At 34.5% G+C, this 21,167-nt stretch overlaps 1 protein-coding gene and 1 non-coding gene across 2 annotated transcripts; one reads left to right on the plus strand and one right to left on the minus strand.

The window, feature by feature from the left end:
- Window positions 1–9,958: 9,958 nt before the first annotated feature.
- On the minus strand, window positions 9,959–10,030 carry TRNAC-GCA (transfer RNA cysteine (anticodon GCA)). The gene has a single exon. It is a non-coding gene; the product is annotated as a tRNA-Cys (tRNA).
- A 200-nt stretch (window positions 10,031–10,230) lies between these two features.
- Window positions 10,231–21,114, plus strand: LOC135650735 (mitochondrial import receptor subunit TOM40-1-like). The gene is made up of 11 exons (XM_065170298.1): window positions 10,231–10,577; window positions 11,614–11,695; window positions 11,768–11,867; window positions 11,959–12,054; window positions 12,152–12,202; window positions 16,714–16,779; window positions 17,791–17,892; window positions 18,976–19,044; window positions 19,128–19,211; window positions 20,422–20,517; window positions 20,673–21,114. The coding sequence occupies exons 1-11, from the start codon at window positions 10,388–10,390 to the stop codon at window positions 20,727–20,729; spliced, it is 993 nt and encodes a 330-aa protein (XP_065026370.1). The 5' UTR covers window positions 10,231–10,387; the 3' UTR covers window positions 20,730–21,114.
- Window positions 21,115–21,167: the final 53 nt, after the last annotated feature.

Here is a 21,167-nt window from a genome sequence, read left to right on the forward strand (position 1 = left end):
GAAATAATTAGGTTTAAGAATTACCTTTGTAGTTTAACCTGATCACCAAAAAGGGGTTTTGAGATTGATCCTTAGCTTTGTAAAGAATAGTGGTTTTCTTGAGTTTCTAGAGGGAGAGTAAGGGGAATGAGGGGTTTGGAGCAGTTTAGAGAGGTGTAGAGTGGGTTGGGGGCGATTCTACCACCGGCCCTAACTTAGGTTTTTATAGGGCAGGGTTACGGGCGGTGGTACTGCCAACTAGGTGATGCTACCGCCTATAAACAGTCATACTAGCGGTGCTACCGCTAGTCTAGTGGTGCCATTGTCAGTGCATTATTTTGCTATTGATTGTCTTTGTCTAGCATTTTTTATTTTTCTTTTGAGATGCAGCAAGCAAATACTCTTGCCTCATTTTCTTTTGAGACAAGCAAGATCACAATCATTATGTGGTGCAAACACTCGTTTACATAAAAATCATATCAAGTCATTTCATGAAACAAAGTTCTACTTTCATAAATAGAAAGAGAAATGATTCACATGGAAAAGATCAAATATACCAATGATCCATGAATTAGATCTCTTCTTTTATGAATTGCAAAGAGAAGGAATGATAGTAAATGATCTTGAAAAAGAAAACTCAATTTTTAAAAGTCGAGAAATCTAAAAAATATAAAAGAGGAACGCATGCATCAAAAAGATTTAGCAGACTTAATTCTCTTCTAATAAAATCAAATTATTCCTCGTTCAATTGTTTTGTAAAAATATCAGCTAATTGATATTTAGTATCACTAAATTCTAAAGATATATCATGATTATTAATATGATCTCTAATAAAATGATGTCTAATGTCAATATGTTTAGTTCTAGAGTGTTAAATGAGATTTTTTGTTAAACATATTATACTAGTGTTATCACATTTTATATATATGTTTTTCAAATGAATTATATAATCTTCTAATGTATTTTTTATCCATATAACTTGTGCACAACATGCACCTGCTACTATATACTCAACTTCAGTTATAGATAATGCAATCAAGTTTTGTTTCTTAAAAGACCAAGAGATAAATGCATGACCTAAGAGTTGACATGTTCCGGATGTGCTTTTTCTATCTATTTGACAACTAGCAAAATCAGCATCAACATAAGCAAGTAACTCAAAGTTTTTAGATTTTGGATATAATAATACTAGATTATAAGTTCCTTTTAGTTATCTAAAAATCCTTTTTAACAACTTTTAAGTGAGATTACTTGGGATTAGATTGAAATCTAGCACATAATCCAACACTAAACATAATATCAAGTCTAGTTACTATGAGGTATAATAAACTACCTATCATACCCCTATAAGTCTTTTGATCAAAACTTTCTCCATTAATGTCCATATCTAATTTTGTAGAAGTGCTCATTAGTGTATTAATTGTTGAAAAATCTTGAGGGCGACATCACATGCGCAACGGAAGAACAGAAAAAATAAAATCCTTAAATTATAAAATATATGTTCGTCGTCATGTGAAGATTGTTGCATAAAAATCCGTAAAACTTAAAATTGTATATAAGATAGATTGTATTACCTAGGAGAGGCAAACCAAAAAGACTCTGGCCAATGAACCACTAGTTCCCTCCTATTTATAGAGGTCTCCTATCAACTTAACCCTGATGGATCCTGCTCTATTAGGTATTGGATCTCCATCCAACTATCCAAGTATCTTAGATTAGTGGATCTCTATCCAATAATCTCTCATTGGCTCTTATTAGATCTCATCCATAGGATCCAATAATTTAGGGGCTTATTGGATATCCAATAAGATATGAGCTCCGATGGATATCTCATATCCAAAACTTTACTCATCGCAATGCCTACCATATGAGTGTGACCCTCTAGGCCTAATATTGAGCTGGCTGTGAGTCATACTTGTCAGAACTCCTTATGGCTTAGTGAATGATTATCTCCATAACAATTCACTCGACTCTTCGACTATGAATATACTAGGTCACTATGTCGTAGTCCCCAAACAATACAAGGGAATCCAATCCATTGGACCTATCTGTCCTCAGTTACCATATACATATAGTCTCTCATCCATCTAATATCCCAAAGATTATATATCAGGCATGGTGCTATCAGACATATACGGTTTCTACTCCAGTCTCGCTCTAATCGAATTCTCCCGAAGAACTCTTTCTCTCTCAATCCAAATGACCCTAGCCAGGGATTTGTCTAATCAAGAACATATGGAATATTCCTCTCATGACACCGAGAGTGGATGATCCTCTATCGACACTCAATAATCCTAGTAAGGTTGGCTACCACTCCCGATGACCGACTGTACTAGATTTGAAACCTCCAGACCTATAAGTTTGCTATCAAATAGTGGAGTACTCATACGGGACATCCTTGATGTCTCAAGTCTAAGGACCAGATACACCATTGTGACTACGAAATTATTGTCTGACAATAAGGCATCATCAACCATCCACCATTCCGTAAAGCGAATCAATCAGTGAACTTATTCTTCAATGAGCACCTGTACTATATCCCTAGTATCCTCATATGAGCAACTATGAGACCAGCTACATCCATCATATGGACGGGTATACAACACACTAGTTTGTAATGTTATCTCAATGTTCCTCTCGAGTAACCTATGACAGGGTTTGTGTTTAAATATGAATCGATCTCATTATCGTGATCTCATCGTGATCCGATTCACATTGTACAAATTCAAGAACATCACTATATATATATATGTATATATATGTATGTATATATATGTATGTATATATATATATATGTATATATATATATATATATATATATATATATATATACAATAAGCAATATAAAGTGATAAATTCAAAATATAACAAACAAAAAGACTAGTGTCTAGTCACACGTGTCATTACTCACATGATTGGCTTGTAGGGTACCTATGACTAGTATTAATAGCTTTAGCACTATTTATATTAAATCATTTCAATATATCTAAAGCATACTTAGTCTTATTAATAAAAATTCTCACTTAATTATTTAATTTGTAATCCTAAGAAAATATTTAATTCATCAATTAAGCTAATTTCAAACTCTTGATTCATACTTTTGGCAAATGATTCACATAAAGATTCATTTGAAGAACCGAAAATGATATTATCAACATATATTTGGACAATAAGAAATTTATTTTTAAAATATTTAATAAATAATATAGTATCGACCTTGCCTTTTATAAAATTATTTTGAATAAGGAAAGAACTAAGTCTCTCATACCAAGCCCTAGGAGCTTGTTTTAATCCATTGAGAACCTTAAACAACTTAAACACATGATTCAGAAAAAAAAAAAATTCTCAAATCTAGGTGATTGTTTAACATAATTTTTTTTAAAAATAAAGTCATTAAGAAAAGTACTTTTAACACCCATTTGAAATAACTTAAAATCATTACAACTAGCATAGATAAGGAGAATCCTTATGGCTTCAAGTGCGAAGATTTCTTCATAATTAATACATTCTTCTTAGTTGAAATCTTTGGCCACTAGTCTAGCATTGTTTCTAACTATGATACTAAGTTTATCTTGCTTATTTCTAAAGACTTATTTAGCACTAATTACCAAATGGTTACTAAGTCTAGGAACAAGCTTTCATGCCTTATTTCTCTCAAATTGATTTAATTCTTCATGTATTGCAAAGACCCATGAATAATATTTTAGGGCTTCGTTAATACATTTAAGTTCAATTTGAGATAAAAAGGTTGTATTTGCACAAAAAAATTTAAAAGAAGAGTGAGTTTGAACACCTTTTGATATATCTCCAATGATTAGCTCCTTAGGATTAATATCTACATATTTTCAATCCTTATATAAGGATTCTTTGGAAGAAGATGCATCCAAATTACTTGGGAGAGGAGAGTGTTCATTCAAATTTAAAGCATCAAACACAAAATCATCATCAAAATTATTTTTCTTAAATTCAAAAAGCTTATTAAAAATAACATGAATGGATTCCTCTATAACCAAAGTTTTTTTATTAAAAACATGAAAGGCTTTAGAAATAGAGAAATAACTAAGAAAAATGCCTTCATCGAATTTAGCATTAAATTTTTCGAAGACATCTTTTTATTTAAAAAAATATTTATAACCGAAAACTTTAAAATATGAAATATTGGGTCTTTTATTGTTCCACAATTCATAGAGAGTTTTGGAAAGTAACGGTCTTACAAGAACCCTGTTTATGACATAGTATGTCGTGTTAATAGCTTCGGCCTAAAAATATTTGGGTAGGCTATGATCGTTTAACATGGTTCTTGCTATTTCTTGTAAGCTTATATTTTTTCTTTTAACTACTCTATTTTGTTATGGATTTCTTGGAGTAGAAAAATTATGGTTGTACCCATTTAACTCATAAAATTTTTAAAAATCATAGTTTTGAAATTTACCACCCTAATCACTATGAATAGATGAAATCATAAAACCCTTTTCATTTTGAACAAGTTTACAAAATTTTAAGAAATATTTAAAATAATCATTTTTATGAGCGAAGAAGTATATCCAAGTGTATCTACTAAAATCATCAACAATTACAAAGATATATTTATTATCTCCTAGCTTGTTGTATAAATATGGTCCAAATAAATCTATATGGATCAATTGTAGTGATTTAGATATGCTTATTTGATTCTTTAATTTGAAACTATTTTTTATTTGTTTTTCTAATTGACATGCATCACAAACTTTGTCTTTGACAAACTTGATGCTAGGCATTCCTCTTACAAGTTTTCTAGTTGAAATTTGAGAGATTAGTTTTATGCTAGCATAACTTAATCTCCTATGCCAAAGCCATGCATCATTGTCTAAAGCCGAAAAACACGTTTCATCATAAAAATCATCAATATCAATAGGATACATATTATTATTTTTTAAGATAATAATATATCTATTTTTGTATGGTATTTCAATAATACAAGCATTAGATTCAAATTTGATAATATATCCTTTATCATATAATTAACTAATGCTTAGTATATTATGTTTTGAACCATCTACTAATAACACATCTTTAATTAAAAGGTTTGATTTATTACCTATATTTCCTTTCCTAATATTTTTTTTTTATTGTTATCTCCAAAGGTGACAAATCCTTCGTCTTGGCTAGTGAATTTAGAGAAGTGTGTTGGATCTCCAATCATGTGCCTTGAGCATCCACTATTAAGGTATCATCACTTGCTCCTAACTTGTGATTGTAGATATATCTATAAGAAAATGGGGTTTTCTTTTAGGTACTCATTTAACCTTGGGTTCCTCATAAATATATCTACTTATCATTGAGTGATTTATAGTTCCTTTAGGAACCCAAACTAATTTATGTGGACTATATCTTTTAAATGGATATTTGTAGGAAAAATGATCATATTTTTCATAAAAATTATATTTTTCTCTAGGTGAGACATGTAATATAGGTCTTTTAATAAAGATAGTTGGCTTTTGTTGAGTGTTACTCACAAAGCCAATTCTTTCCTTTCTATGAACATAACCCTTATTAGTAAGGATCGAGATTTATTTCTTATTTTAAAAATTTTTAACGTTTTTTATAATAAAACATTTTCTTTCTTAAGTGAATATATCTCATCACACTTAGTGCAAGAAGCCAGCATACTATCATCATGCTATTTTTTTAATTTATCAAATTCACTAACAAGAGAAGCATGCTCCTTTTTTTAACAACTTATATTTTTTACCAACTAACTTACATTCATTGTATAGATCATTGAAAGCGATAAATAAATCATCATAAACTAAATGAGATTTGATTGAGTCACTTACCTTGTCATTGAGCGCGCGTAGTTAGCAACTTATTCTTTATTGGTTGACTCCTCATCTTCGGATGCACTTGAATCATCCCAAGTTGTTTTAAGCGCCTTCTTTTTATTTGATTATTTCTTCTTCACTTGGGGACATTCATTTTTGAAGTGCATCGGCTTCTTGCATTCATAGCAAATTACTTGGTCATTTTTCAGTTCACTTTTGTTCTTAATGTCTTATTTTGTTTTGTTCCTTTTTAAGAATTTTTTAAACCTTCTTGTAAGAAGTGCTAAGTCATCATTATTATTATCATCATCACTTGAGTTTTCACCCAAGTGGCCTTCTTTGGTTCTAAGTATTATGTCCTTACTGTTCTTTGGAAGGTTGTTCTCAAGTTCATCATGTGTTATACATGTCATTTCATAGGTCATCAAAGACCCGTTAAGTTCTTCAAGTGGAAAGTTATTAAGATCTTTTGCTTCTTATCTTGTCATTATTTTAGGATCTGAACTTTTTGGAAGAGATCTTAATATCTTGTTAACAAGTTCAAAATTAGAAAAACTTTTACCAAGTACTTTTAGACCATAGATGACAATCATAAAACGGGTGTATATATCTCCAATAGTCTCGCTTGGTTTCATACGAAACAACTCATGGCTATGAACCAAAAGATTAATTTTTAACTTTTTAATCCTACTTGTGCCTTCATGTGTGACTTTAAGTGTGTGTTAAATCTCATATGCAGTTTCGCATATTGAACCCGATTAAATATGTTCCTATCAAGAGCACAAAATAAAGTATTTATCGTTTTAGCATTCAAAGAGAAAGTTTTCTTTTCCAAATTATTCCATTTGTTCATTGGTTTGGAAGACTTCTTAAAACCACTTTCAACAATGTTCCATAAATCGAAATCCATAGAAAGTAAGAAGATTTTCATTTTGGTTTTCCAATACGTATAGTTCATTCTATTGAACATAGGAGGATGAGTGATAGAAAGATTCTCTTGGTTGCCAACAAAAGTTAGCAGCAGAAGCCATCTCTCTTGGGTATTAAACCAAAAAGAGATAAACCTCGCTTTGATACCAATTGTTAGGATCGAGTCAGCACTAAGAGGGGGGGGGGCGTGAATTAGTGCTTATGATAAAAATTTCATCGATTCAGAAACTTCAATGATTTTAAAAGGTTTGATTCGATGAAACCCATATCAGAATTGATATCGAAAGTGTGTTTTACTTGAAGTAAATGTAATAAGCAATTAAAAACAGAGAACAACAATAACAAAGTGCAAAAGAGAGTGCACACCAAATTTATAGTGGTTCGATCGTCGTGACCTACATCCACTCCCGATTCCTCCTCCGTTGAGGTCACTGACATCCACTAACGATCTTCTTTTAATGAGCGAAGACTAATCATTCTCTTACAATTCTTTCTCCTTTTACGGGTTTAGGAGACAATCCTTACAAGCCTCATATCTCTTCTTAAATAATTTCAAAACTAGAAAGAGAGAAGGATGACACCTAGTAATTTTACAACTCAAAATCTTAATATTTTTGTTCACACTTTTGTTCTCTTTCATGCGGTGGGTATTTATAGGCCCCAATGACTTCAGAAATAGAGCCAAAAAGTATCTCATCCTGGGTTTCTAGGGTATTAGTGGTACCACTGCCATTATTGGATAGTACCACCGCCTGCAAATTGACACTATGTGGTACCACTGTCCAGTTTGAATGGTACGATCGCCTGACAAAGCCTCGGAGATCGAGCTTTAGTGGTACCACCGCCTAATAGCATTAACTGTCGATGGTACCACTACCCAGATCACCTGGGAGGCTATGCCTCAAGTGGTTCCACCGCCCAGTCTGGGCGGTGCCATCGCCTGACGTGGCTCTAAGTGGCTGAATGGGCCATCCAACCGGCCTAATTTAGTCCTGTTAAAGACTCAATTGATCCCTAATTAAGTTAGTAGGATTTTCCCAAAATTAACTTGAATTGAAACTCTAACTATGACAATTAAGACTAGACAATTACAATGTAAGTAATTCTAGTTGTCTAACGCGTCAATCGTTCATCCGAACTCTCGGTGAACTCCCAACGATCTTCCAACAAGCTTTCAGCGAACTCTCGATAAACTTCCGGTGAACTTTCGGCGAGCTTTCACTGCATCGACCGATCCTTCAGTCTATCCCCTAATTCATTCGGCCCGATGCTCGATCATTGACTTCGGCCCAACTTCGATTCTTCTTTAATCGTTTTATCTTTCTCATGATTGTAGTTAGACCTGCATCACTTATCTCAATATATATATTAGATTATTAATTCACCAATTGATTTCATTATCATAATCCGATATTCAACATATCTCTCCTACCTATTTGCGCAACCTCCCCATCAAGTTAATAGTCATGGATAAAGAAGGGAGAGGTGATAGAGTGGTGGCAACTACATCATTATTATATTTACCTATGTCCTTGCGTTCTCATTTGTCCATGTTTCCACACCCTCACCCTCATCATTGTCATTGTCGTTAATTGGGACTACAACATCTTCAACATCGATTTTATGCCCATCTCCTTCGACCTCCATAACATAACCCTACATCATATTCGCCTCGCCATCTCTTGCCTCATTTGCACCTTCTCCAATCTGTCATATAGAGCAAAGATCAAATATAAAGTTGGTATCAAGATTACTCACCTCGTTGACTTCTAGATATAACATGATACTTTATACCAGATCGAGGGGGCCACGAACGAGGACGATAACGAGGATATAGGAAAAGAGGAGGAGGGACAAGGGTGATCATGAAAGAGAGAAGAGAGGCTAGGGCGACAGGATAGAGACGTTGGGCGAAGGTGAGAGCCGACAATGGATAATTTTTATTTTTTTAAATTAAAAAAGATGCTCTACACAAGTAAATGAAAAAAGATGCACTAATCGGTCAAAACAATAGATTTTATTTTGGAGAATTTATCTAAAAATGATAACAATATATTTTTTATATTTTAAAAATAATATTTTTACCCTTATTATATTTTAATATAGCATATATACCGTTACATATCTACCTCTCAGTCAAACTTAGACCATCACTTGTAGCATATTCAAAGCATATATATTAAACTCAAATTTAAGAGGTTAAATACGAAAACTAGTGTTTGTAAAATTTTTCCTTTGAGCCATCACAATCTTTCAATGTTTATTATTATTTTAAAAGTGTCATTTACCAACAAAACAACGAGATCCATCAAAATCGAGTCAACCACTTTGATTTTCTTCTCGGAATACATAATTAGTATAAAATTATGCATGTTAGATTAAGTATTATCTAAGATAGATAAAGATAGAGCATGTGTGTTGGATCTCTACTCAAGTTTTCTACCATAAAAGGAAATTAATTATTTACTATAATTATTATAAACATCCTCTTATATATATATATATACATATATATTTAAAATATTAATTTAATGGTGACATACTACATCTATTTACTAAGGTTGAGGGTTTGAATATATATTTTGGATTTGAATCATGTCTTCATCATTTTATTTTTTTTTTGAAAAAAAAAAAATTTCTCCTATTCATCACTTATTCAAAAAAAAAAAAAAAATCCTCTCATATAAGAGAGAGACTAACATCAAAGATTGAAAGGTTTAGGTTTTCTATCAGAAGCTGTAGAGATAATATTCATTTGGCAACTTTTCCAGATTAATGGTCAAATAATTATCTGCTCTATCTTTATCTCACTCTCTGTTAAAAAATAGTCTCTTTGCATGAGGATGTCAAGAGCCCAATTACCATACCAAATATTAAATTCCCATTGAACAGTAAATTTAGAGACAAACAATTTAATTTATGTTAATATTTTGTCTAACAAAATGTTTGACATATGATGGTTCGAATAATAAATCTTTCTAAACACATAATTATACTCTACTCAAAACGGGATGGAATAATAAAGCCTAATTCATGATCAAATTAGCCAAAAAAATCTGAGGTATATGATAAGATCCTTCATTTTCATATTAGCCAAAATGAATACTTGAAGAATGAAGAGGAAATGTATTCATCTATATATAGAGTTTATGATAATATTTTTATCTAACAAAATAACGATTGATTGGGTTTCAAATAATATCCTTAATTTAATAATTATCAAAGTAGCCAAAAATTAACTTACTCAGAGGGCCAAACCGGGTTTGAACCGGTGACCATTCGGTCTGCAGTCGAATGCTCTACCACTGAGCTATAGACCCTTTACGTTAAATTTAATCTCATTATTATTTTATATTTATTCTGTAGAATTGGTAACGGGTATTCTTATCCTAGGAGAGCTAGAACATCCGATCTCATCATTCCGACGGCTGAGGAACGATTGAGAGGGGCGACTGGGTGATATGGGGCGGAGCTTCGGGTTCGGGTCGGCGTCGGGGCACGAGGCGCCATCCATGTGCGACCGAGGGAGTGACTCGCACGGAGCCGAAAGAAAACCCTCCCAAAACCTCTCTGTAAGCCGCAGCCGCAGCCCCAGCCCGAAACCCTTCCCTTTCTCTAACCCGCGCACACAAGCAGAGGGGTAGCAGAACGGGGTCGGCTCCTTTGCTTTCTCCCCGATGGGATCCTCTGTAAGCCACGCCGCCGCGCCGCCACCGCCTCTGCCTTCGCCTTCTACGCCTCCTTCCTCAGTCGGCCTCGCGGCGGCGCTACCACCGAAGCAGGATGAGAAGGCCGAGCCGGAGAAAGTCGACTGGCTGAATCTCCCCTGCCCCATTCCCTTCGAGGAGATCCAACGAGAGGCATTGAGTGAGTCTCCTGACCAATCTTTGTCGCTTCAGCTTCTGATTTGGCTTTCTTGTTGCCATTGTTGTTGGTAGCTGAAAAATTCTCAGTTACCTGTTTAATTGAAAGTGTAATGCTAACGGATAAAGCATAGGTGTTTTGGTTGTCACTGCTGCGATGTTTATGGATGTCTGAGTTTCGGCATATTAGTGCACGGAGTGATTTCGGGATCTTAAGCCGAAGAGTAGATCTTGGAGCTTCCTTTTGCCCTCTTGTAGATGGATGGGTTAGTCCTTATCAATTCTTGCGGCGGCACACATGGTTGTTTTGAAAACATTAACTCTGTGTCTAACATGCACCTGCAGGACGTTGATCCTGATCCCAAATATCGAATGGGAAATGTCAAAGGCGCATCTTTGCTGTCGAATCTTAACATACCTTGAAAATATTAACCTTGAGGTTGTTTGTTGAAAAAGAATTATGATTATTGTGAAATGAGATCATATGACCAATAAGAAGTTGATAAATGTGATTATGTTATAAACTTACGAATGACAGAAGGACACCGTATAGGCCACTATGAATGAATACACGATAATTATCTTCCATCCCTAACCTATTAAAATTGTTGGCTGTTGAAACTATTACATTTTTAGAGAAAGAATTCTTGCTGAAAAATAAAACTAACTTTTTCTCAGAAAAAAAGAATAATTTGTTTGTCATTTAAACTGGTGAAAACATAGTCTCTTACTAACACATACAATGTCAAGATTGGTTGAGTTCATATTAAGGTTGAAGCCATAATATGAAGAAGCACGTTAAAGGAGCATGAGAGGGGGTCAACAGAAAATTCATAAAGCTAGGTCATTACACTTGGTTCTACCTATGACTACAATTTAGTACTCATAGTATAAAGAACCATATACTTATATTTCTTCTACTTCCAATAGAAGAGACTGATTCTAATACAAATAAAGGAAATGTGAAAACTAAAATGATTCTAGGTGGGGATTCTTTTTGCTAATTCAAGTTCTAAATATCCTTTCTATGCATCATATAGTGTCCTTGAAGCCCGAGCTTTTTGAGGGATTGAGGTTTGACTTCACAAAAGGGCTAAATCAGAGATTTTCACTGAGCCACAGGTAGTTTAATTAATATTTGATTATCTTGTTGATGTTATCTTCGTGATTCTTAAATTGAGGACTCTCCTACAGTGTTTTCATGGGATCCATGGAGGTTCCATCACAGTCTTCTGACACGTTGAAGGTTCCTACTGCACATTATGAATTTGGTGCCAACTTTCTTGATCCAAAGGTTTGCATTCTGTAATTATTCATTTTCTTTCATAGTGTTTTTTTTCATCCAGTTGTGTTTCTTAATGAACATCTACATTGCAATTATATAGTTGATGCTTGTTGGAAGGGTACTGACTGATGGAAGACTAAATGCACGAGTAAAATGTGATCTGACTGATAACCTCACTATGAAGATAAATGCTCAGGTGCTTGATTGTTCTCTATTATTCAGAGAAGAACCAATTTTTTTCTTCTATTGTCATCCTTATTGATTGTTCACTATATATCTGATATGTTTTTCAGCTCACGAATGAACCACATTTCTCCCAAGGAATGTTTAACTTTGATTATAAGGTTAGTCTTTCAAACAAAAAAAAGACTCATTGGTTCTGTTCTTCTAGCAGTTCAGTTATTCCATTTAATATAAAATTTCTCCTTGTTGCACATTCTCCCTATTGCACTAATATAATGTTCAAAACGTTTTCATTTGTTGATTGGCCAATAATATTTACAGCAATAGATTCTTAGACTGTAATACCTTAATCCTAAATCCACTCATACCATACATAGGATGTCACCTTTCCATTTACTTAAGCTATCAACATCATAGCGGAAAAGTGGGCAAGTTTGAAACATTTCACTTGCCAAACAGGACAACATGGTTCTCCCTGTATACATTGGTGTTTGACAGCTGTACATATGTTATAAACATATAAAACTCAAGCATCACATATGCATACCATGTCTAAAATTTATATGCACAAAAATGATCACGCCATCATCCATATTTGCGTTGGCATGGGCCCGCACCTGCTCACCTCCCTGTCCATCACCTAGGTGGGGTACTAGTTCCCTTACCTATAAAATAGGGTCTACGATGAGTGATAACTCAATAAGTATAAACTTTGATAACCTTATTTAGGTGAGCATGTATTGTGTCATATATATAACATTTCAAAATTAAATGCATGAAACATTTTATGGTAAACTCACCTTCTTATAGCCTCTTTAGCAGCGTATAACCTCGTAGCATGAAAGATGCGTAATAAAGAGGTAAAACATTGATTCAAATTAAGTCGTAATACATCTATGCAAGAGTAGGTCATAGTACATACAATATGAAATCATAATACATACATGTTCGTCCACATCACATATCATCACATATATGTGCACTTCCATACTGCACGTATATTCGAGTGCATAAAACATTTCATGATAAACTCATCTTATTATGGCCTCTTTAGCAACATCTAATCTCGTAACAGGACAACTGCATAGTAACGAGGTAAAATTTTAATTTAGAGTAAATCAGAACACACATGTGCAAAAGCATCCATGAACTTATACAGTATATTTTATAATATGTACGCACTCCCGCACCGCACATTGTATATATGAATGCATAAGATATTTCATAACAGATGCATCACAACATGACAAATGCATAACAAGGAGGTAAAATTCTGATTTCAAGTAAATCTCAACACACTTGTGCAAGTATAATTCATAGTGCATGCAATCAAAAACCATAATACATTTATGAATCTCATATGACATTCGATAACATATACGAGCACTCCTATATCGCACACTGTAGTATATACAAACACATAAAACATTCATGATGGATATATTATAGCATGACATATGCTTAATAGAGAGATAAAATTCTGATTTAAAGTGAATTAAAACACATATATATAAGGATAATTCATAGTACATGTAATAGGGAATCATAAAACATTCATAAACTTCTACATCACACTTTATAGCATATACATGTACTCTCACACTACACTGTCATGAACGGTCATCGCGCACTTGTAACATCTTTGCTCAACGAACTGTCCGTTGCTTTTGCATGCTTGTACATATGCATGGCAGCATGTTTTGTCTTGTTTTGTGTGTTTTTGCTTGAAAAATGTAAGTAAGAATAGTTCACAGCGCTGCAGTGTGTCATGCCAAGCAAAACTACCCTAAAATGGCTTCGTTTTTACTTGCCATGGCCTGTTTTCTGTAGACCGTAATTGCGCGCGAAACATTAGCCATCTTAGACCCCTGGAACCTCTCGGGTGGCACAGGGGTGGATGGGGTTTTGGGGTAGTGTTGGTTGTTGATCGGTTTACACAAGTTCGCACGTTAACTTGACGGGAAATTGCCATCGCGCCCGACACCCGGTGAGCAGTCGTTTGTAGACTTGCGACTGTTCGTTTTGCCTTCTAAAGTCATTGTTTTCTTATTCCTCTCTTGTATTCAAAGTGTTTGCTGAATTGCTTGTAAAGCTGCTCTCTTCGCAAGACGTCGGGACTTGTTCGTCGCTCGTTTTCGAACTAAGCAACTTGCTCTTTTTATAGGTCCTCCGGGACCCGAGTGAGGTTTTAAACTGGTTGACCCTTTGCGGACGCATATCGCAAGTCCGTGACTGCACGTCATAACTTATATGTGCATTCCCACATTCCACGTTCTAATATATCCATGCACTCCTATACCGCATACCATAACATATGCATGAACTCCTACATGGCACATCATAACATGTGCGTGCACCCTACATTGTATATCACAACATGTCCATGCACTCTCATATCGCACATGATAACATATACATATATTCTTATATCGCACGTCATAATATATACATGCATATCTTTTATCTTATGTAATGCATACATTAACATCATGTTTGTAGCTATCTCATCGTAATCATCTCATTCAAAGCGTGCTTTCAAAAATACATTTGAATACACGTAATGCATATGTCCACTATTTTGTAGTAAGTTAAGCTTATAATTGATTCAGCTTAAAAATGAAGTTTCCATCAAAGAGCCATGGTCCCCAGTGATTGGGTGTGCTAGGGAGCTGAAATATATCAAATTGGAACTCAATGTCATGATATGCCCAAATTAAAAACCTTTCATTTTAAATCACTCATAACTCCCAATATAACCAATGATTTGTAGCAAAATTCTGGTAGTATCCTCTTTTAATTAAATTATACCCAATTTGTAAATTTACCTAAATTCCATCACCAATTCGTCAACAATTCCACCTATAATCAAATGACCTTGTTGTTACCAATCAAACAATTATATGATTCAGCTAAGGAATCTTGTTTCACTATTACTGTCGATCAAACCATCTTAGATTATCGTAAAATTTTGTAGGAGTTAGGAGACCTATAAAACTAAATATATACAATTTTAGCTTAAAGCAGAATCATTAGGAGGCTAAAGTACTCTCTCAATCTAACTACCATCACCTATTCAGTTCTACTGAAACTGGATTGAGACTATATTAATTTCTAAAGCTTATATCTTGGTGTATAGAGTTGGTATTTACTCAACTGCAAAACCTACAGAGCCCTAAGGGACCCTTTTAAGACATAGTAACAAACAGAAGCTAATCGTGCCCATAAGGGTGTTAAATCAGCTTGAACATAATCCTTTCACAGAAAACAAGGGATTTTGAGCATCTCAGATTGCAGCATCTATAACTCTATATACCAATCTCAGATTAAAGTAATACTAGAGGCCTTGGAATCATAACAAATTCATACACAACATTATCCAAAAATCAAAGATTAAATCAAACTCTAGGTTACTTAAAAAGCAGCTGAAAGTATCAGCCTATAATCTATTAAATTGAAAACCCTGGGTTATATCTAGGAAAAGGTTATGATTTCTTACCATGTTCTTCCTTAGAACCAGGGTCTTTGACCTCAATGAAGACAAGGTGAAGAGCTGGAAGAATTGCTAAACAAGGAGAAAAAGGTTTCGTGGCTTATTAGGTTGGTGAGAAGGATGAGGTCAAAATAGAGTAAAGGTGTTGTATGGGCTGCTTAAGAGGCTGCCAAGAGGTCTCGAGTTCAATCCCATTAGGTCTCATCTCAATTTTTTTTCTTTTTTTACATAATTTTAGGGTTGTTGGAACTTAATTTGATCCTACTTTGGATTGACAAAAATGACAAGTTTTGCTCTAAATGCATTATTTAATCTCACTTATACATCTTAATATTTTTAGTGTAACATTTCTCTTAGATTTTCATCTCCATGTAATTATCTACTACATCCATGTATAAGTAAATCAATTTACTATCCTCCACACATATAATGCTTAAACCTCAAACTTACTTTAAACATGATCAAACTCGTTCAAGCCTTGAAAATCACTTAAGACTCGCAAAAATTTCTTCTAATGACCGTGTGCATGCTTATTGGCATGACTTAACTCATACTCAAGTTTGCTAGTACACTTGGGCTTATTGCATCGTAGGATCGTTACTGTTTACTATAAAACATACTTAAATATGCATTAATGCTTGTATATACTTCAAATAGCATTTGGAAGGACTTTGTGCATAGCATTTTTGAAAGTGTGCACTTCAACTTTAAAAATCAATAACATTAGCATGCCATATATCATGTTTCTGAAGCATAAATATCACAAAATATATCTTTAAGTGATGGTAACATATGCATATTATTTGCGCTTCCATTGGCATGCTAAGTGTGCTGTGTGTGTGTGAAACTTGGGCACTACATATACCCTTTCATATGTATAAGAAGAATTAGAATTTCTGATGCCACACGTGCTCATCATCCAGTGGAGCACTATTAGGCCCACTGGACAAAGGTGTCTCTTGAGAATGCAATTTGTTCCACAATCTTGTGCTAGTAGGCCAAGGCTACTTTTAGTTCCTTGGAGACCTGATATTATGTTAATTATTTCTTTTTTTTAACTTAACTGCACTCTTACAGTACATAAAGCAGATGGAGACTGCTACCTGTTGTTGTTGTACAGTTTTTTGGGGTCAATCTTTCGTTTATTTAACTTCTAATGCAGAATACTTCCTGCATGTACAGGGAACAGACTTCAGGAGTCAGCTTCAAATAGGGAACAATGCATTCTATGGTGGCAATTATATTCAGGTAGGTTATTTTTGTAGTTTTTGGATTTGGTCTGGTTGATTGCTTAATGAGTTGAGTTCCATAAGTTGTTGTTACTTGGACCTCTCACCTAAAGTATTATAATATTGTGCAAGTGACTCCATACTAAATGGAGTTGCCTGTCAACCGAGGTAAGGACAAATGGTGTGTGGAAGACTTGGGCATTATTTATCTCACATCAAGAATATTCATTTTAGTGCTTCATGTTTTTGCTTAGCACCTTAAATTGTTGGTGTGAGATAGTCCTTTCTCAAGTACGAGGATTGATAAAGTAACAGTTAGAATTCTGGTTGATATCTTTGTAAGCCCTCTTTGTTAATGCACTTTTTTTTTTCCATTTGAAGTGCTGTTGAAAGGCCTGTGAAATATTAGCAACCTCAGTAAGCGAAAACCTTTGCATCATTAGCTATGAATTTTATATAGGTTTAAGGAACCTGAAGGTTCTCCATCAGAAAATGTTGCATATGCATGTAACTTTGCATTATATATGAAACAAACCATCAATATTTGATGTTTCTTACCTCATAAAAATCTGTTACTTCCACATTGTCTCATCCTTCAGTTCTTGGGTGGAACTAGAAATAAGATGATCTTTGTTGTTTTCATGATTTTATATAATTTGTAAATACATTTTTCATTCTAAAGATATAATCCATTCTTATCACCGACAAATCAAGTTTCTAGTCTTGACATATAAACAAATGTGGAGATTATAACACTTGTGTTATGAAATTCTAAATCCGTGGAATTGTTGAGAGCAGATGCACTAACTTGTACAAATTAAATCTCATTATTTGCCTGCTACTCACATAAGATGTTTATCCGTATTCCTTTTCATTTAGGTGCAACTGTTCAAGCTGAGAGGATCTTAAGGCATAAGTTTGATTAATACCACATTGGTCCATGAAAAAATAGTTTTCACTCTTCTTATCATGTAACTTCCAGTTACACTTATTTAGTATTCTCACCAACCCTTTTCTGTTTATTCTGCAGAGTATTTCACCACATTTATCCTTGGGCACTGAAATATTTTGGCTTGGTCATCAGAGGAAGTCTGGTATTGGTTTTGCTGCTCGGTACAATACTGATAATATGGTAAATCTCTCTCTCTCTCTCTCTCTCTCTCTCTCTCTCTCTCTCTCTCTCTCTCTCAGACACAAACACACACACCCTCCCAAAAGGTAAATAATTGCAATAAAGGTTTGGCTTCATCATTTTTGTTAAAAGTGTCTTAGTATCCTACCATATGAAGGATATATTTCTGTTTATGTCAATTAGTCCTACGTTATTCTTTTGCCAACTTTTTGGATACTGGCTTTCTGAATGTTCTGGTGCTGAACTTTTGGTGTCAACCATAGTTGTCCTCAATGGCTAGGATCTGGAAGAATTCTGTGCCTGCATTAAAGTTCACCTGCTGTTGGATCTCTGTTGGGTCCTTCATTAACTTGTCTTTGTTTGCATATGCTCACTTCTTTAGAATCTCCTCTTTTAGGATGCCCTATTGACTAAATCACAATTGTTTTGGTAGACATGTATGAGATTGGCCATAATGCTGAACAGTGACAGTGACCTAAGGCAATTCCTTCTATTTGTAAAATCAATCTGCTAGTGCAGTATGCTGTGAAGGTATATTGTAAGTTTTAAAACCTTTAATTGCCCTGCATACCTTCTTGGAAAAATGATAAGTGAGGCACTAGTGCCTGGAGATAATGTCATGTAGAAGGCATTAGGCTGGTTATTCTCTTTTCTTTTTTCCCTCAGGGAAGCGGCATGAGATTTCGATAACCAGAATATCTGAAAATAGTAATAGCTTTGGTTTCTTTTTTCTTGGCAGCAAGGGGCATAGGATTAGGTTTCTAAAAATCTTAATACTGTAAGTTTCTCCTTTCTTACTTTTACTTTTCTGATCTTTTTCGTTTGGGGAAAAATTGTGCCCCTGCTGTTTTCGCTATAGCAACAAGGGAGGTAAATGTTCTCTAAAAGCCAGGGAGGGCCATGGCACCTTGTGGCCTCAGTACTGCTCACCATGTGTTCTTTCTCAATTTTCTTCTAATTTTCAATCTATTGGCTTTGTCAAAATCCACTTCAGAGCTACATGCTTGGAAGCCGTTCATTTTAAAATTGTCAATGTGCTTAGCTTTGGTTAGTTGCTGACAGTGTGATGAATAATTTATGCAGGTTGCAACAGGGCAAGTTGCAAGCACTGGTATAGTTGCACTTAGCTATGTGCAGAAAGTATCTGAGAAGGTTAGGAATCTGAAATTTGCAGGAAATTTTTATTCATTCTGTATCTATTTATTTGCTGTAATAAATCTTACCACTTCTTGCAGGTCTCTCTTGCATCTGATTTCATGTACAATCATTTAACACAAGATGTTACTTCAAGTTTTGGGTATGATTACATCCTTCGGCAGGTAACTTCCTACCTGCTTCTTTCAATTATCAATGTGGCCATTGGCTTCAATAGCTATTACCTTGCTCTAATTTATGCCCTTTATAATTCTAATTGCAGCTATCTGTAATCCTAGAAAAACACTTCTACTTATTGGGGCATTGGATTTCGTGAAATAGGATTTTATGCATCATGATTCCTGCTTTCTTGGTTTTTGGTTGCATGAAAAGATTCAATTAGTAAACTAAAAGAGCACACAAAATAAAGGGAACAAAACAAAAAAGGTAGGAAAAACCTCAAAGTCTATGAAATTGTCTTAGTAGATCTCTTATTATGAATTTTTATATCTAACTTTTACTGGAAACTTTGGCAGATTCCCATTGAGTATATGACACTTTTACTTGCATATCATAACTTCATAATTATTGACTTAATAATCAACTAAGGCATTTAAAGAGTTTTGACAATTCTGTGACATTATATGGGCAGTTTCCAAGTTAGCCTCAGGTTCCTGAGCTGCCCTTTTGGACTATTATATGCACATACAGACTATTGTGTTTGATTTCATGGAAAATACTGGTGAATGCAAATGTTGTGTATGTGTGCATGCCAGTGTGCATGTGTCTGGCATGGGCATGTGCACATAAGCATGTGTGCACGCAATATAGCTTTATGTAACTTTGGCTAAGAGTACATCTATCATAATTTTCTTTTGTTGCATATGTGACATTAAATTGATTTTATAAACTAGACATTATAGTATACTCAAATGGTTAAGTTTCTTATATGCAAACTAAAACATACTAACTATACAAACAAAAACTTTGAAGCATTTTTGGACTATAAAAAAATGAAGTAAATTTTATTATAAATTCATTGTCTGGTCTATCGCATTTGCACATAGAATATCTTGTGTTCATCCAAAGCTCATTGCTTGATCACTTGTTGGCGCTGAGCTACAAGAACAACAATTTGTGATGCTGTCTTTTATAGTTTTTTTGGATAAAATAGTTGTATATCGACGATGTTGCTTCATCTCCAATAGTACTTGAACAACAACCATTCTTTTGTTGTAGAATGAAGATATGATTTCTTCCAATATGTGCTTAGAGTTTATTCTACATAATATTGTGGGTAGACTGCTAGCTATTAATTTATTAATATTTAAAGACCTAACTCATGATATGTTGAGCCTCTGTTCTTCCTTTTGTATAAATAAAATGTTTTTGCAGTGTCGCTTGAGGGGAAAGATTGATTCCAACGGTGTGTTTGCTGCTTTTCTGGAGGAGCGACTGAATATGGGTGTTAATTTTATTCTTTCCGCAGAGGTGATTAGAACTTCTGTACTCGATAGTCTCTCAAAGTCTTCAAGCTTTCTCTCTGCCTTAATTAGTCTCTGACAAGGATTGTGGGAGAGGAAATAACTGATAGAAGAATTTGCTGTACCATAATTGTTCCTAATCAATCGTTTGCAATGCTGCAGGTTGATCACCGAAAGAAGGATTACAAATTTGGATTTGGCATGACCGTAGGAGAGTGAAGTTTTCTTGTGTAGTTTCTTCAGAAGATGGAATAACTGGTTTTCTTGGTTCCCTCGGCCTCTGGTGATTAAAAGCTCCACAGTTTATGGCTGCTGTGCGCATATATGCTGAAGTCAATAGAGAGAAACTTCCATTATTTATGGTTTGATGAGTTAGATTTTTAGCAATTTCCATCATCGGTAGCCATTTGGTGATGCGTCATTCTGTTGTCATGATTTATTCACTCATGGAGCAAGATCTTCAACAGGTTGCAAGACAATGCATTCCCTGTCACCTCAATTATGCGAGGACCATACTGCTAGAAAGCCAAAGATCATGCTGTCGTCTGTGACTCGATATTTTTCATGCTTTACTTGTCTAATCCTACCCAGAATTGACCATCTACTTCTGCTTGATCATGTTGCCTTCATGGGTTGTGAATCTTGTAATTACTGCAA

This window comes from Musa acuminata, chromosome BXJ3-10 (assembly GCF_036884655.1).
Source record: "Musa acuminata AAA Group cultivar baxijiao chromosome BXJ3-10, Cavendish_Baxijiao_AAA, whole genome shotgun sequence".
NCBI lineage: Eukaryota > Viridiplantae > Streptophyta > Magnoliopsida > Zingiberales > Musaceae > Musa > Musa acuminata.

Bases quoted from the DNA above. Each gene is read 5' to 3' on its own strand.
- LOC135650735 (XM_065170298.1), top strand. From the start codon at position 10,388: ATGGGATCCTCTGTAAGCCACGCCGCCGCGCCGCCACCGCCTCTGCCT. The intron at 11,868-11,958 runs GTTTGCATTCTG...GCAATTATATAG, and splicing joins CCAACTTTCTTGATCCAAAG to TTGATGCTTGTTGGAAGGGT. The intron at 12,055-12,151 runs GTGCTTGATTGT...TATGTTTTTCAG, and splicing joins CTATGAAGATAAATGCTCAG to CTCACGAATGAACCACATTT.